The 15,267-nt window shown below is 37.4% G+C and overlaps 1 protein-coding gene across 1 annotated transcript in view; it reads right to left on the reverse strand.

Annotated features, from left to right (window-relative positions):
• CHP1 (calcineurin like EF-hand protein 1) overlaps window positions 1–15,267 on the reverse strand; it is a 35,755-nt gene that overhangs the window by 11,065 nt on the left and 9,423 nt on the right. Inside the window, exons 3-4 of the mRNA XM_086321849.1 lie at window positions 7,546–7,626; window positions 3,478–3,605 (exon numbers count right to left, since the gene is read on the reverse strand). Of these exons, the coding sequence (XP_086177975.1) occupies window positions 3,478–3,605; window positions 7,546–7,626 (209 nt within the window). The remainder of the gene's footprint in view (window positions 1–3,477; window positions 3,606–7,545; window positions 7,627–15,267) is intronic.

Consider the following 15,267-nt stretch of genomic DNA (forward strand, 5'->3'; position numbering starts at 1 on the left):
AAACAGATAGGACAAAGCATACTCTCAGAGTTCCTAAAGAGACTATTCTCTGATGGAAGATGGACTGTAAACAAATTTGCCTTAGTAGCAAATGTGTTGCTAGGTATATGATGTTCAGCTGTTCTCTTCAGTCTACAACAAGAAGCACCTTCTTGCTGCTTCCACAGCTCTGTGGTAAATTCAGAAAAACCAATATATAGACAGAGAAGCAGACATCAAGGACTCCTCCTGTAGCTTTGGTTTCACTGGTCTCCTTACATGAATGTGATCCTAAACCGAATTCTAATTCATGTCCAGCTTTATGTAAAAGTTGATCTGAAAGCCAAGACTAAAGTAATGGTAAAAACTATGCATAACTTGCATTTGTTATTCTACCTCACCCTAAACTGCCATTTCTGTGGCACTCTGGACTTCTCCCTTCCTAACAGAAGCTCATCCACGACTTAGGGGGCATCCTGTCTGTCGCTGTCTCCCGACTGTCAGATATGGACAGAGAAGCACATAGCCTAAATGCCACTAAAGCCATCATGTGTCCATGAGAAGCCACACTTTGGATGAAGCAGACCCTAAGGATGGCAGAGCAGAGAAGCAGGAAAAACTTGGGTCCTTGACAACACAATCAACCCTGTCACGTGCCCTACTTCACTTGCAAAGTGAGATAATACAGCTCCTTACTGTTGAAGTCAGCTGACTCAGCTGAAGGTATCCTAGCTGATACACTAATACTATTAGTGGATACTAATTAGTGGATACTACTACATCCACTAATGCTACTTGGAGTATTTTCTTTAGGGTCAATGCAAATTAATGAATTTGCTTATCCATTCATTCACTGATGAATACAGGTTGCTTTCTCATTTTAGCTCTTATGAATAACCACAAATGTGGATGTACAAATCTCTCTCTGAGCCTCTACATATACCCTTCACTCCAGGCTCTCTGCAGGTAACATCCTGCATAACTATAACATACCATCAAAACCAGGAAACCGACAGTGGTACAACGCAGAGTTTATCCAGGCCTCACCATGTGTACATGTGCATGTGTGTGTGGTTCTATGCAGCTCTATCACCTGTGTAGTTTCATGTAGCCACCACCACAATCAAGACACAGAGCTGCTCTACAGCCAAAGGCTCCAAGTCACATCCTATTATTTAGCATAGAATAAGGAAGTATCACTGCATCACAAAGTTGTTTTAACATTTTGTTAATTGTATTTCAATATAATTGGTTTTCTTTATAATTGTATGTGTTTCATTTTATACTTTCACAAACATTCTGAGATGAGATTGATAGTATTCACCAGACTGCTAAGGGAATTCATGACTTGAAAAAGGTAAAAAAAAAAAAAAAAAAGAAAGAAAAAGGTAGAGCCCACGCTGTTATGGGAATTCAGGTAACGGGTTGGTATTACATCTGATAACCTTTAGAGCCTCCTCTCATCCTGGATTAGAAAAGCAAGCATAGTTTTGTAGAGCACAGAATGTCTCTTAACTGTTTTCTCCTTAACCAACTTACTGATCCACAGACACTCCCCTCCCCTCTGCAATCGTTCCAGCTGACAGCACACAGCACGCTTGCAGCCAATGGGCGACTCTGGAGTGTCTACTCCACCTGCTGAGCTGGTTCTTACCAAGAGGCAGGTGTGTCAACTATCCTAGAATTGTGCTATCTGTACTTTTCATAAAGCTGTATAACTTAATAGGAAATGAAATGTGAAAAGAAAGCTATTTTTTAAATGAAAATTAGTCTGACAGCTTTTGAAAGGCTCAAAATCAAGTCACTGAAGAGAGCAAAAAAAAAAAAAAAAAAAAAACACCAAAAACCCAAACTGTTGTGAAAAGTGTGGCAGGACAAATGTAAGATGAAGGAAGAAATGTAAACACCTGGAAAATTCTATTCTCAGAATGCTTTCCGAATACCTTTAAGTTCTCTTTCCACTGAAAAGAAACTGCAACCAGAAACCTTAGACCATACATTACAGATAGGTTCTGTGCAAAAAATGTCACACAACTCCCATCAACAGAACTTTATTAAAACAAAACAATATATACTTAAGACTGATTTGCGCTGTTGTATGGCAGAAACCAATAAAACATTGTAAACCAATTATCCTCCAATTAAAAACTAAATAAATAAAAAGAAATAAATAATTCTAAAAAAAACAAACCAAAACAACTCTTGGTCCTACATCCAAAGGTTGGCCAATGAATCTGTTTTTAAATATTTTAAGGTAAATTAAAATGTTAAGCCATGTATCCTTTTCTATGATCCCATGCTAAAGCCAACTTTTTCAATTATTGATCAACTCCTGGTCTGACAACACTGAATAAGAAAATAATCTCCTACACTAATGCCAGCATCAGGCAAATTTGTACTAAATATACACTAAACCTCATAAAACATTAAGACACAAGGCTTTGTTTCAAACAGTTCTTAGTCTTGAAAGAAGAAAGGGAAATTCACTAATAAACATAGAGTATCCAATAAATTTGAGAACAATTCATCAGAATTCTGTTTTCTTCTATATTCAATTTTGTTTGTATTCAAGTTTTTTGCTGTTCACTAAGGTATATGATTTTGTAGTGAAGAAGAGCAGTGTTTTATTATTTGGGTTCAAAAACCTTTCTTGTCTTACACAACAATATTTATTTCAGTACTTCTCAAGCTCTACCTGAAATAGAGGCGGAGTGAACTCATACTCCTATGGCAAGGGAGATCTGGGCCAAGGCTACAAATTAAAACTTTAAGTTTCATGTACCATCTTTCAACGTATGTAAATTTAGCATTATATCCTATAGTTTATCCATATTTGTTTCAATGTTATAAAGCCTTTTAATTTTTCTTTAAAACATCTAGTAAAAATTTGGTGGGCACCCACCCCAGTAACAGAAGCTTGGGCAAAATCAATTCAATACAATTTCAACTTCAACTTGTGTTAAATGAAAAGAGAAATCAATTTTAATTTCTTGGAGAAGTATTATAAGGGATTAGGCAATATCCTACACAAACCAACAAAGGACAGAGGGAAATCTAAGAAGTATCCAAAGAAAGGAGGCGAGAGGCATGGGGAGAAAAATGAAATCTTTCACTAACCTGGCTGTCCACCCCTCTTAAGTGACATCCCAACATCTGTCAAATTTTAAGGTGGGCTGGATCTTTTTCACTGCTGTCACTCTAGCACTTGATGAAGATGAAGATCTGTCATCAAATCTTTACAACCTTCCTATGTGAAACCTCTTAATATCCCATTCTACAGAAAAGGAAACTGCAGCCCAAAGATCTGAAGTAACCTGCCCAAAGTCATAGGGCCAAAAAGTGGCAGTGCTGGGATTCAAATCCAGCCAGTTTAGCTCCAGGGTCTGAGCTCTTAACCACTGTGTTCGAATAAATAATTCCTTAGTAAATGAATGAATAAATAAATGATTTGTAAGAAATGAAAAGCAAATATTTTAAGCCAGAAGACTATCTCCTTACAGTGCAGTTTGTTGCTTCGGCTGTTGAGTGGTTCTGGTCCATTCATATCTTTGCTCTTTTCATTATCCTCAATGGGTCGGAAATGAGCCAAGGTTCTCATGAATCCCCGGAAGTTTACCTGGTCCTCTCTGATCAAGAAAGATAACAAAAAGAACATGTCAATCAAGGTGATTATTTCTTATTAATTTAATATATTAACAGTTATAGCTAGAGTGGCCTGAAGGTCCATTTAATGAAGTCTCTTTCCATATGCATGGTACTTTAGAGTTCATAAAATATTTTCAGCTAAGTCTTGCCACAACCCTTTGAGGTAGGTATTATTATTCTTACTTTATAAATGATTAACCAGACTTAGAAAGGTAACAGGACTTACCAGAGTCAGTTACCTATTAAATTTACTTATATTTCTTTCCCCAAAGAGGACTATAAGTAGCAGCTGGGCTGTGCTATCAAACAAGCCAACACTTGAACTCACTGCTTCAGGCTCTGAAGTGAACAGCAAGTTAGCCATTTCATCCAAGTGTCTCCCTATCCACCTCGCATATCTTCCCTGCAGTCACATATACCTAGTGATATTTTAAAGTTAAGGCATATTATGTAACAACTGCTTCTGAAATAAAATTGTCACAGAATCAATAAGTACATTTTGAAAATTCGATAAAAAGTAGAAAAATACCACTTCTAGTTCTACCAATCAGTTAGAATCATTGTTAATATATCTTCCAGTAATTCTTCTGTGCTTTTTGGAGAATTGTGAACATACTGCATATGTAATTTACAGTAGCTTGCTTTTTAAAAACTTTTAGGCATGTCTCTAACCAATATAAACATTTCAAAACATTTTAACCATCTGCATAATTGTGTGGCTGTATCATGATTTTATTATTCCCTCATAGTTGGATAGATATTTTCCTCATAGTGCTTTGAAAGACCTCTTTATGTATAAAGCTTTTTGGGTACTGAAGGTTAGAGAAAATCTTTTTATTGTGCCACAGTTAATCAGCAACCTTATAAGAAACAATTCTAAAACTTGAATGAATAAAGAATGCTTTTTAATATTGAAAAAGAATGTCCCATGTGAATAGTTATTTATCTAAGGCAGTCATGGAGAGAACAGATTGCCTGGTTCCTGTGGCTACCTAAAAATAAATCCTAGTCTTTGTTTGTCCCCATTGAATAAATGTTGTATATCGGGTCTCAAGCACGAGCAGACATACAGATCAGACACCTTCTAAAGGTAGAGTTCAAATGCTAGGTCATGAACCCTCTGTACTCAAAAGAATGACCTTTCATTACCTCTAAAAAATATGAATAAGAGTTGAGGAATCATGGAATGTGTAATAAGACCGGAGTCATATGCCAGAATAGGTAAATATATATCACTGACATAGTATCTCTGAGTAAAAGGAAACTAAATACCAATGTCCTACTTTCAAATCTCATTCTATTAAAAAAAAAAAAAAAAACAGAGACTTTCCTGGTGATCCAGTGCTTAAGAAACCACCTGCCAATGCAGGGGACACAGGTTCAATCCCAGGAGGATGCCACATGCCACAGGGCAACTTAGCCCATACTTTAGAGCCCATGCTCTGCAATTACTGAGCCCACGTGCTGCAACTACTGAGGTTCTTAAGCCCTAGAGCCCATGCTCCCCCACAAAAGAAATCACCACAGTGAGAAGCCCGTGCGCCACAACTAAAGACTAGCCCCCGTTTGCCACAACTAGAGAAAGACCGAGTGCAGCAACAAAGACTCAGTGCAGTGAAAAATAAATAAATGAAATAAAAAAACAAAACCAAATTGAACCTGCATACGACCTAGAAGTCAAATATCTATTTGTGACAGAGCAAGAAGCAGAGGGGGGCTTGCCTCGCAGTGTAACTCAGTGTCACCCTCAGCCTCCTCATACATACCTCGAGTACATCCGCACTCACTGTGTCCTTAACAAGAGATCAATTAATAAGATGACAGGCACCACTACAGTCACAACAAAGGTGGTCTGGCCTTTATAAAACAGCTTTCCACAGCTGCTTTGTCAAATGATCAATGTGACTAGGCAACACTAAAAAAAAAAGGTTGGCAAAATGACTCTACAGGATTTACTTTGCACTGCAAAAGGTTTGGAAACAAAACACAGCAGTGAAAGTCATCCCTGGACACAGTTCAATTCTCTGCAAGGGCTAAACAAAAGAAGTTTAAAAAAGACAAGAATTCAGCACTAAAACCACAGCTGAAACAAACAGGGTGCTTCAGGGAGACAAAAAATCAGAAAATGAGGAAGAACAGACGATCACTCATGGTCAACATGAACCTGAGAAGTGCAGGTCTCGGTCTCACTGAGTGCTGTCTTCACAGGAACTGGCTGCTAGTCTTCTCTGTGACTCAGGTTTACTGAGGGACCAACTTCTCAACTTGCAAATTCCTTTGCTTTCAATTCAGAGTTCTACAATTTCCTCTCCACTTATTTTACCTGAGTGTTTTCACTGACACTTTAAGAACTGGCAACCATGTAACATTTTAAAAGTCCTCTGGGTCATATAAACAAGTCACAAGGAACCAGGAAGAGATTGTTAAAGAGATTGTTACTTAAAACAAGATTATATGATAAGCTTTATTCAGCAAAAGGTACCTAATCGATTCAGTAAATATTGACTCAGTACTTTGAAGGCAGTATATTAGGTTAAGTAAAGCATATCAAATGCCTAGTTTTAATTACACAAAGCTAAATCTGTTTGACGAAGTGTGTGTGTGGTAGGGGAACTATATCCTTAGCCAGTGTCAGAAAAGAAAAGTAATGTTCTGGATTAAAGGAGGCTAAGAATATATGACAACAACTGAGCCAGACTGGATCCTATAGTGGAGGAAGGAGATTGTTGGATCAACTGAGAAAACTGGAATATCAATAATATATTAGAATAAAATACACTATAGGGGAAGTGAATGAAGGTGGTCAAAAGGTATCAGATTCTAATTATAAGATAAATATATTCTGAGGGTGAAAATATATACCCTAGTGATTATAGATAACAACACTGAATTGTATCTTTGAAAGCTGCTGAGAGATCTTAAAAGCTCTTATTACAAGAAAAATAACTATATGTGATGATGAATGTGTTCATTAATATTATTATGGTTATCATTTTTCAATATATACATATATAAAATCACTATGTTGTACACCTTAAATTTATACAATGTTACATGTCAGTCACATTTCAATAAAGCTGGAAGAAACATATTTTATATTATTATAGCACTTGACACGACTGAGCGACTTCACTTTCACTTTTCACTTTCATGCATTGGAGAAGGAAATGGCAACCCACTCCAGTGTTCTTGCCTGGAGAATCCCAGGGACGGGGGAGCCTGGTGGGCTGCCGTCTATGGGGTCGCACAGAGTCGGACACGACTGAAGCGACTTAGCAGCAGCAGCACTTGATAGGTATGGTTAAGTATAAATTATACAATAGATGCCAGACTTCTTATGAAAAAGAATATATAGTACAATAATTTTAAAATACTGATTTACACATTTTGGATATATTGGGGTTAAATAAAATATATATTGCCAAAGTTAATTTAGCTTGTTTATCCAAAATTAATTTAACTTGTTTATTTTTACTTTTTAAAATGTGACTACTAGAAAATTTGTAGTAACTATGTATGTGGCTTGAATGATGTTTTTATTGGCTAGGACTGAGACAGAGAGCACTCACAAATGAGGCAAAATATTAACAATACAACAACAGATGCATCTGGATAAAAGACATAAAAGTGTCTGTCATACTATTTGCAAATTCTGCAACTTTTCTATAAATTTGAAATTATCTCTATAGTTTTTTAAATGTTTAGTTTTACATCAAAGATAAAGAGAGATTAAAGACAGAACTGTGAAAATGGGCTAACATACCTATTTGAAGTTTAAAACAGGGAGAGGGTAGAGATATTGTAGATATGATTGAGTTAGGAATGTCCAATAGGAGGAAGATCATGGTCTGAGATGACCCAACCAATATCAATACTCCAGATTAGCCTCCAAAAGGAAGTCCAGCACCTGCAAGGACTCACCCCTCTGGAAAGAAGGCGTTGATGATCCGGTCCCCCAATGGGTTGATGGCAAGTTCTGGAATCCGCTGAAAGTCTTCCCGGCTGCCAATAGAATCACCTTGGGTTAGAGACCATTGGCCCTTGCATGAACTCCTTCTGTCATGCAAGAGTACAACCGAGCAAGAATATTACCTCCTGGAATTTACTTCTGTGGCAAATTATACCAAATAACTGCAAAGAATAGCACTTTAATAGCTGCCAAGTGTTTCTTGCACCAGCTCAAGAGTGGAAGAAGCCAGATTTGACTATGTCACATTCCAATGAATTCAGCACACAGGTTATGTCAGTAACGAGCAAATACTAAGCTGTCCTTGTAAATGATTCTTTGAACATGACCATTTTGCACTTAGTTATTAAGTTTGTAGAATGAACAGCAACTGCAAAGTATCAAACACCAAAGAGCTGGAACATGGGAGGAAAAATTCAGAGGGGCCTCCGTACCCTTGGTAAGAAGATATACAGCACTTAAGAAATGCAAGGAATTCTTAGATGATATTTACGTCTTGGACTTCCCTGGTGGCTCAGACGGTAAAGCGTTCTCAGTACAGAACAAAATGTGATAACTGATTCCATGCTTCCTTGCTCTGATTGGACTTTTCTCCAGTGCCTTCTACAGACTAGAGCTAGAGAAGTATTTAACCCTTGAACATGGCAAGAGCAGTCATCCTCTACAACTTAAAGTCTGTTAAAGTGAGTATTGTTAATTTCCATTCACCCTATACACATCATGTGCTACTCTGTCAATACACTTTATCTCATTTTTTCATGTCAACACTTTATCTGTACCCTTTCAAAGCTGAGGAAGTTGTGAGTCAGTGACACAAAGTAACCTGTCCAGTGCTACAAAGGTAAAAAGTAGAAGAACTGCAATTTAAAACTAAGTCTGGGACTAAATAACAGCTGTAACTCACAACATATGCTGTTTTTCCTAAAAAGCCTACACTTCTTTCCCATATTAAATAAACTTTTTGAAAGAAAGGTGCTCTCCCCAAAAATGTTTAGGAACAATTTTCTTAAAAAAAAAAAAAAAAAAAATTCCTGGGTTGATATCCTATGCCAGAAATATAAAGCTATCTACAACAGAGACAATATATCTATAAAATATCAATGTCATGAAGGACAGAGAAAGGCAGAGGCTTGTTTGAGATCAAAGAGAACTGACTAAAGAGAAATACAACAGAACTCAATGCATGATCCTAGACTAGGGGAAAAAAAAACAACTTGTGAAGGACATTACTGAGTCAATAGATCAATGTGGAATATGGGCCATATAGAACACAGAATTTTATACAATGCATAGAAAATGCTAAATTTCTTGATTTTGCTATGAGAATCTCCTAGTTATAGGGAATACACACTAAAGTATGTGGCAAAGTGTTAACAAGTGGTAAATCTGGGTACTGGTTATAGGAAGTTCTTGGCATTATTTTTGTAACTTTTCTGTAGGTTTGCAATTATTTCCAGATAAGAAGCGGGTAAAAAGGATCTAAACTCAAAAAGATGACTCCTGCTTTCAAGACATTTACTAACAGAAGAGATAAAACATTCCTCTACATTCTCTGTACAAGATGCTAACAAAATGTTCATATTTTACCCAGGTGCCTTCAGCTCGCTCTCTCTGATCCTCTTGTGGTTTAACATTTACAGGGTGCTTAATTAAGTAATTAAACAACACCACATCTGGTGGCGACAAAGGTAAGAAATGACCTAGGGGACTAAGCGCAAAGCTCTGGTATAATAACTCTGGATTCTAATCTTCCATCATTCAAAGTAATAATTTTTACATCAATAAATGAACTAGAAGAAGACATTCATAAGATAACTGGGTTGCTTAAAATTATTAAAGAAAATTATGGAGGTCGTGATTATATAATTCAACAAACATGTACTAAGCTCTTATTACATAATATGTTCTGTAATACAAAGTCCACACTATCAACACAATGTAAGCTCCTCTTGTTTGACAGTGGTTAAGAAACAATAACTACTTCCTTTTAAAAGAAGATTAAGGCTAATGTGAATTGCAAGGCCACATACCTCAGTTTAATGTCTAACTGCTGCTGCTGCTGCTAAGTCGCTTCAGTCATGTCCGACTCTGTGAGACCCCATAGACGGCAAGCTTAAGTAATTGTCTAACAAGCTTAAGTAATTTTAGTTGCAAAAAGACAGTTTAAAATACCAGGTCTAGTGTCAAGTGGTGAGTTCACAATCTAGCCTAACTCTGTCAGTCTCCATGAGGAATCTAGTCGTGGATTTCCAACATCAGTAAAGTTCTAAACCCTGTCTTTTGACATTTTTTAACTCTACTCTTAGAATTTAGATTGTATATACAATGACGTCTCTAAGATCAAGGGGAATACTGTTGAAAATATCAATACAAAAATAAGAGTATTAAGAAACAGTTTATAAACTATTAAACAATATACAGTTTATTATTGTTGACTGTTCTTGATAAAACGATCTTGGTTTTCTGTTTTATAATAGAATTTTTCATATAAAGTGCCAAAGTTCTAAATCTAGTCTTTGCTACTTATTTTAGTATTCTAGGGCCAGTCACTTATTTGCAAAGCTGCATCTGACTTTTGGTTGAGAAAGTGATCACACACACGTTTACCTCCTCTCATTCTCTAAACCCCTCTGAAATGTCAGTAAAATTTTACACATGGGAATACAGCCATGACATAAACAATCAGGGTGGGAGGAAATATGTTAGTAGACAAGGAATTCTGACAAATTCTGGAAGTTAGAAAACAGACACAAATGTAGTGATAAGTCAAAGTAGAAGAGTTGATAGCCATTCTGCCCTGCAGCCTCAGCAAGGCACCACACTCAGAATTGCCAGGCGAGGGAAGTATTAACAGCATTCAGGGAAATTAATTACCAGAACTTTTAAAGAATGGGCCAGCTGCCCACTGCTGCCAGCACCCATCCCAGGAACATAAAACCATTTGTCCCCAGGATAAAAATGGGGAGCTGCTACGGAAAGAAACTGGAAGAGCCACCTGGGCAGGGTTTTGGCCAAGTATGGGAGGCTGGCTCCCCAGGACCACAGTCCTTTCACTGGGGGAAGAGAACTGCAAATCTGTCCCCTTGCTCCCTAACCACACGCCCTAAAGAAAGGTCTACCAACTTACTGGTCCTGCTCAGAGTATAGACGGCTTGTTGTCAGTCCTTCCATCCAGGGAAAGCCCTGTGAGAAACCAACCACAAACAAACCTATGCCCATTTTCTACATTACCCCATCCAGGCTTTTTCATAAATAGGAATGGACAATTAAGGCTCACCAGCATTTTGGAAAAATCAATAACATAAAAGAGTAAGATCAAGATGAAAAGCGTGTGTGTATGCTCAGTTGTGTTTGACTCTTTGCAACTCCATGGACTGTAGCCTGCCAGGCTCCTCTGTCTATGAGATTTTCTAGGCAAGAATACTGGAGTGGGTTGCCATTTCCTCCTCCAGGGGATCCTCCCCATCCCAGGATTGAACATGCGTCTCCTGCATTGGCAGGCAGATTCTTTACCACTGAGTACCTGGGAAGCCCCAAGATGAATAGATGTAATGATAATTCAGGGAACAAAAGAGAGTTTGAAATATTCTAATAAGTAACCCAATAGACATTTGATAAGTTTTGGCAACTATAAAACAAATATAAGCTACTATGATAGAGCAGAGGTCAGAGAACAAGAAAGTTTCTTGGAAATTAAAAATGTGATTGTAGCCAAGTTCATCAAAAGGTCTATAACATAAATTTGAGGATATCCTCCAGAAAGCAAAGGAAAAAAACCAGTCAGAAAACATGAGAAAACTGAGTCATGATGGTCCAATAGCCAACTAATAAAGGCATAAAAATCAATAAGAAAGAAGAGGGGGAGGAAATAAATAACAGAAGAAAACTTTCCATTCAAAGGGGTATTTTTAGATTGAGAAAGTTCACCTGATACCAAGCAATGAATAATGAAAAATAACCCACAAAAAGATATAATTTTGTGAAATTTCAGAACATCAGGAAAATATATTTGAAGCTTTCAAGAGAGTAAAAAAAAAAAGATTACCTACTGTAATAAAAAAATGAGAATTAGATTGGCATCATGGTTCTCATCTGTGAAACTCCATTATGGAATGACTGAGAGCACTCTGTACAAAGCAAGAGCTTATCCAGGATACTGAAATCATCTATCCTCTGGATAAAGTCAAACAAGAAAATGAATCTCAAAGGCACTCAGTTTTTAAGCAGATAAATGGCTACCACTTAGGACACAATCTCTTAAAAATTACAGGTAATCTTTTTAAAAGTGATATATAACAACACGGCCAGCTAGTAGTTTCAGTAATAACTTCCTTGCAGAGTTTAACTGGTCTGTACTTCTCCCTAGAGTCAATTTAACCTGCATGACTTAATACCCAGGAATATTTTTCATCATGGTATTACATCAAAGAAAATATATGACGAAGATCCAATGTTAAACTTGCTCAATGCACAGGATATTTTTAAAGTAAACTTTTAAAGAGGTATAACATACATATAGGGAAGAGTACAAATCACAAGCATTCAGTATGATGACGTTTCACCAGTGCAGATTATAACCAGCACCCAAATCAAGGATTCAATCACAATCAGGACCCAGATATTGTCCTTCCTTCCTTCATGCTCCCTTTGTGTCTATCTGCTCCCCAACCCAAAGGGTAGTCATTATCCTGACATCTAACCCCACAGATTAGATCAGTACCAAGGATATTTAAACAAAAGATATCTTCTTTGTATTCAGAAAATGGCCAGGCTCTCACCTTGATCTGTCCTACAAAGGACCATTTCAGGGCATCTTATGGATCCAGTTGCCTTTTCAAAGGTCACTTCCACTTTTTCAAGGATATTTAAACAAAAGAAGCCTTCTTTGTATTCAGATAATGACCAGGCTCTCAGCTTGACCTGACCTACAAAGGACCATTTCAGGGCACCTTGTAAGACCCAGTTGCCTTTTCAAAGACCAATTTCAATGGCAGAGAGAGAAATATTTCACTCAAAATAATGACACCTGAAGAAAGTAAGATTTGTGAAGTTACAGTATATGAAATATCAATCTGAAGATTACCAATCATTTTAACTTAATACCTATGGGTAGGCCATGGATGTAGTATTTTATAAAACATACTTTGGAGTTGAACCTTTGAAAGCACTTTGCTGAAGCTCCATTTCTAACCAAAGCCTTCCATAGTTTCTGCTTCATGTTCCCACAGACTGACACTTTTAAAAAAGGAGTACAGAATGTCTTGGACAGTACACTATAGTCTCTCACTCTGGAGAATTTGGCTTCAAGCCCCAGACATAGAGCATCTTGGGAGAAGAAAGTGAAGAAAATATGGAAGAAAAAAATTTCTCCTAATAACTTTCTTAGGAAAGTGGGACCTGTTACAGGTAACAAAAGACTGGAGGTAACTTGTATTCAGCTGAGTACCCTGATGGGTTATTGAAAGGTCAAGACAGAACGTGAGCTGAGTCTGGCACTAAAGGCAGTAAAGGAGGCAGCTACATCACTCTATTACCATAAAAGAATCTGGAAAAAAAAAAAAAGAATTTTGAGTTTACCAGGTATTCTCTAAGGCTAGAATGAGAGAAAGGGGAAGACAATCTAACAAGATGGCCAGAGGCTGAGATGGCCATTGTCAGGAGGCACAGCCAGTGTGAAATTCCTGACAATGGGCGGGTACAACAAAATGATTTACACACTTAGTTGCCCCTTGAACATGGTTCCATCTCTGTGCGGATTTTTTCAATAGTAAGTATCATAGTATTACAGGTCCGTCATTGGATGCCTCTGTGGATGTGGAACTGCGTACACGAAGGGCAGACTACAAGTTATTCTCAGATTTGACTGTGCAGAGGGCCACCATCTCTAACTCTGCCTTGTTCAAGGGTTGACTGAAACATGCCAGTTGTCTACCATGTAGTACAACAGGGTAATTTTCTCTTGCACTCATGGTGGCTTGGGGTTTTCCTCACATTTTGATCCACATCCATGACAGAGATCAAAGCACAGAATTTAGACCAAGCACTTTGTAAAGCTGAATACAAAAAAGTCAGCTAGATCTAGGTAACCACGAAATAAAAAATTACCCCATCACTTCCTACCAGCTTTTCCTCTACCAAGAATTTGTAGAAACCAGAAGAGAAACAGTGTCTACTGCATTACAGGTATTTAATAGATAGGCATCAAATGAGTGAGTCAGTTCACTGGCTTTTCAGAGAGTGTGAAATTACATTTTAGGGGCTGAGCAAATATTGCCTACATTTTAAGGAGCAGGTAACACTAGCTGACACGTGAAAAGTTTTACCTTTTCTGAGGAAAAACAGCTCCTTTTACAAAAGATGTTCCATTTTTTTCCCAGCAAACCATGAAAGTGATTAAAATATACACATTTATAAATACCTACTTTCTAGAAAAAAGAAAAGGACACAAAACTAATGTGAATTCTATATCTTCACTTAATGGTTAAATCTTAATTTATGAGAAAGACATAATCCCAAACTCTAGTAAATTATTCAAGTATTTGGGCTTACGGAAATATAGATATTCTAATCTGATTTTTCAAGTACAAATATATATAGTCTCTTCAGCAAATGTTGCTGGAACAGCTAGATATCCACAGGTCAAAAAATAAAGTTTGACTCTTATATTTCTTTCTATTGCTACACACACAACACTGCTTTGTTATTGTGTCTTGTGTTGTTGTTTTTTTTTTTTTGCCACACTGCACAGCGTGTGTGATCTAGTTCGACCACCAGGGACTGAACCTACATCCCCTGCAGTGGAAGCAAGGAGTCTTAACCACAGGACTGCCAGGGAAGCCCCCCTTCCACCCCGCCCTCTTTCTTTTTTTCCATTTTGTATAAATATACCAAAAAATTCTGTGTGTATATACACATAAGAAAGTCAAAAATGAGGGAATTCCTTGGTGGTCCAGTGGTTAAGACTTGGCCCTTTCACTGCCAGGGCCCAGGTCCAAATCCTGGTAGGGGAACTCAGATTTCACAATCCGCATGGTGTGATGAAGAATGAATCAAAGACCTAAATATAAAAGCTAAAATTATAAAACTCTTTAGAAGAAAACATAGGGGCAATCTTCATGACCATGGACTTGGCAATGGTTTCACAGAATCAACATGAAAAGCATGCACACCAAAAGAAGTTAGGTAAGCTGGACTTCAAAGCTTAAAGCTATGTGTTTCAAAAAACACTAGAAAGAGAGTGAAAAGACAATTCAGAGAATAAGAAAAAATATCTGCAGATCGTGTCTGGTATCTCAGATATAAAAAGAACTCTTAACAACAAAAAAGACAAACTCCAATTGAAAAACAGGCAAAGGACTTGAATATGCATTTCCCCAAAGAAGACATACAAATGGTCAAGCAGCACAAAGATGCTCAACATCATTAGCCACTAGGGAAGTGCAATCAAAACCAAAATGGTCTACCACTCACATCTATTAAAATTAAAAGAGAGACAATAAGTGCTAATGAGCAAAGTCTACAAACAATAAATGCTGGACAGGGTGTGGAGAAAAGGGGACCCTCTTGCATTGCTGGTGGGAATGTAAATTGATACAGCCACTATGAAAGATGGTATGGAGATTCCTTAAAAAGCTAGGAATAAAACCACCATACGACCCAGCAATCCCACTCCTAGG

The sequence above is a fragment of the Bos grunniens genome, chromosome 10 (assembly GCF_055505025.1).
Source record: "Bos grunniens cultivar Pamir isolate PY7600 chromosome 10, Bosgru_T2T1.0, whole genome shotgun sequence".
NCBI classification, from domain to species: domain Eukaryota; kingdom Metazoa; phylum Chordata; class Mammalia; order Artiodactyla; family Bovidae; genus Bos; species Bos grunniens.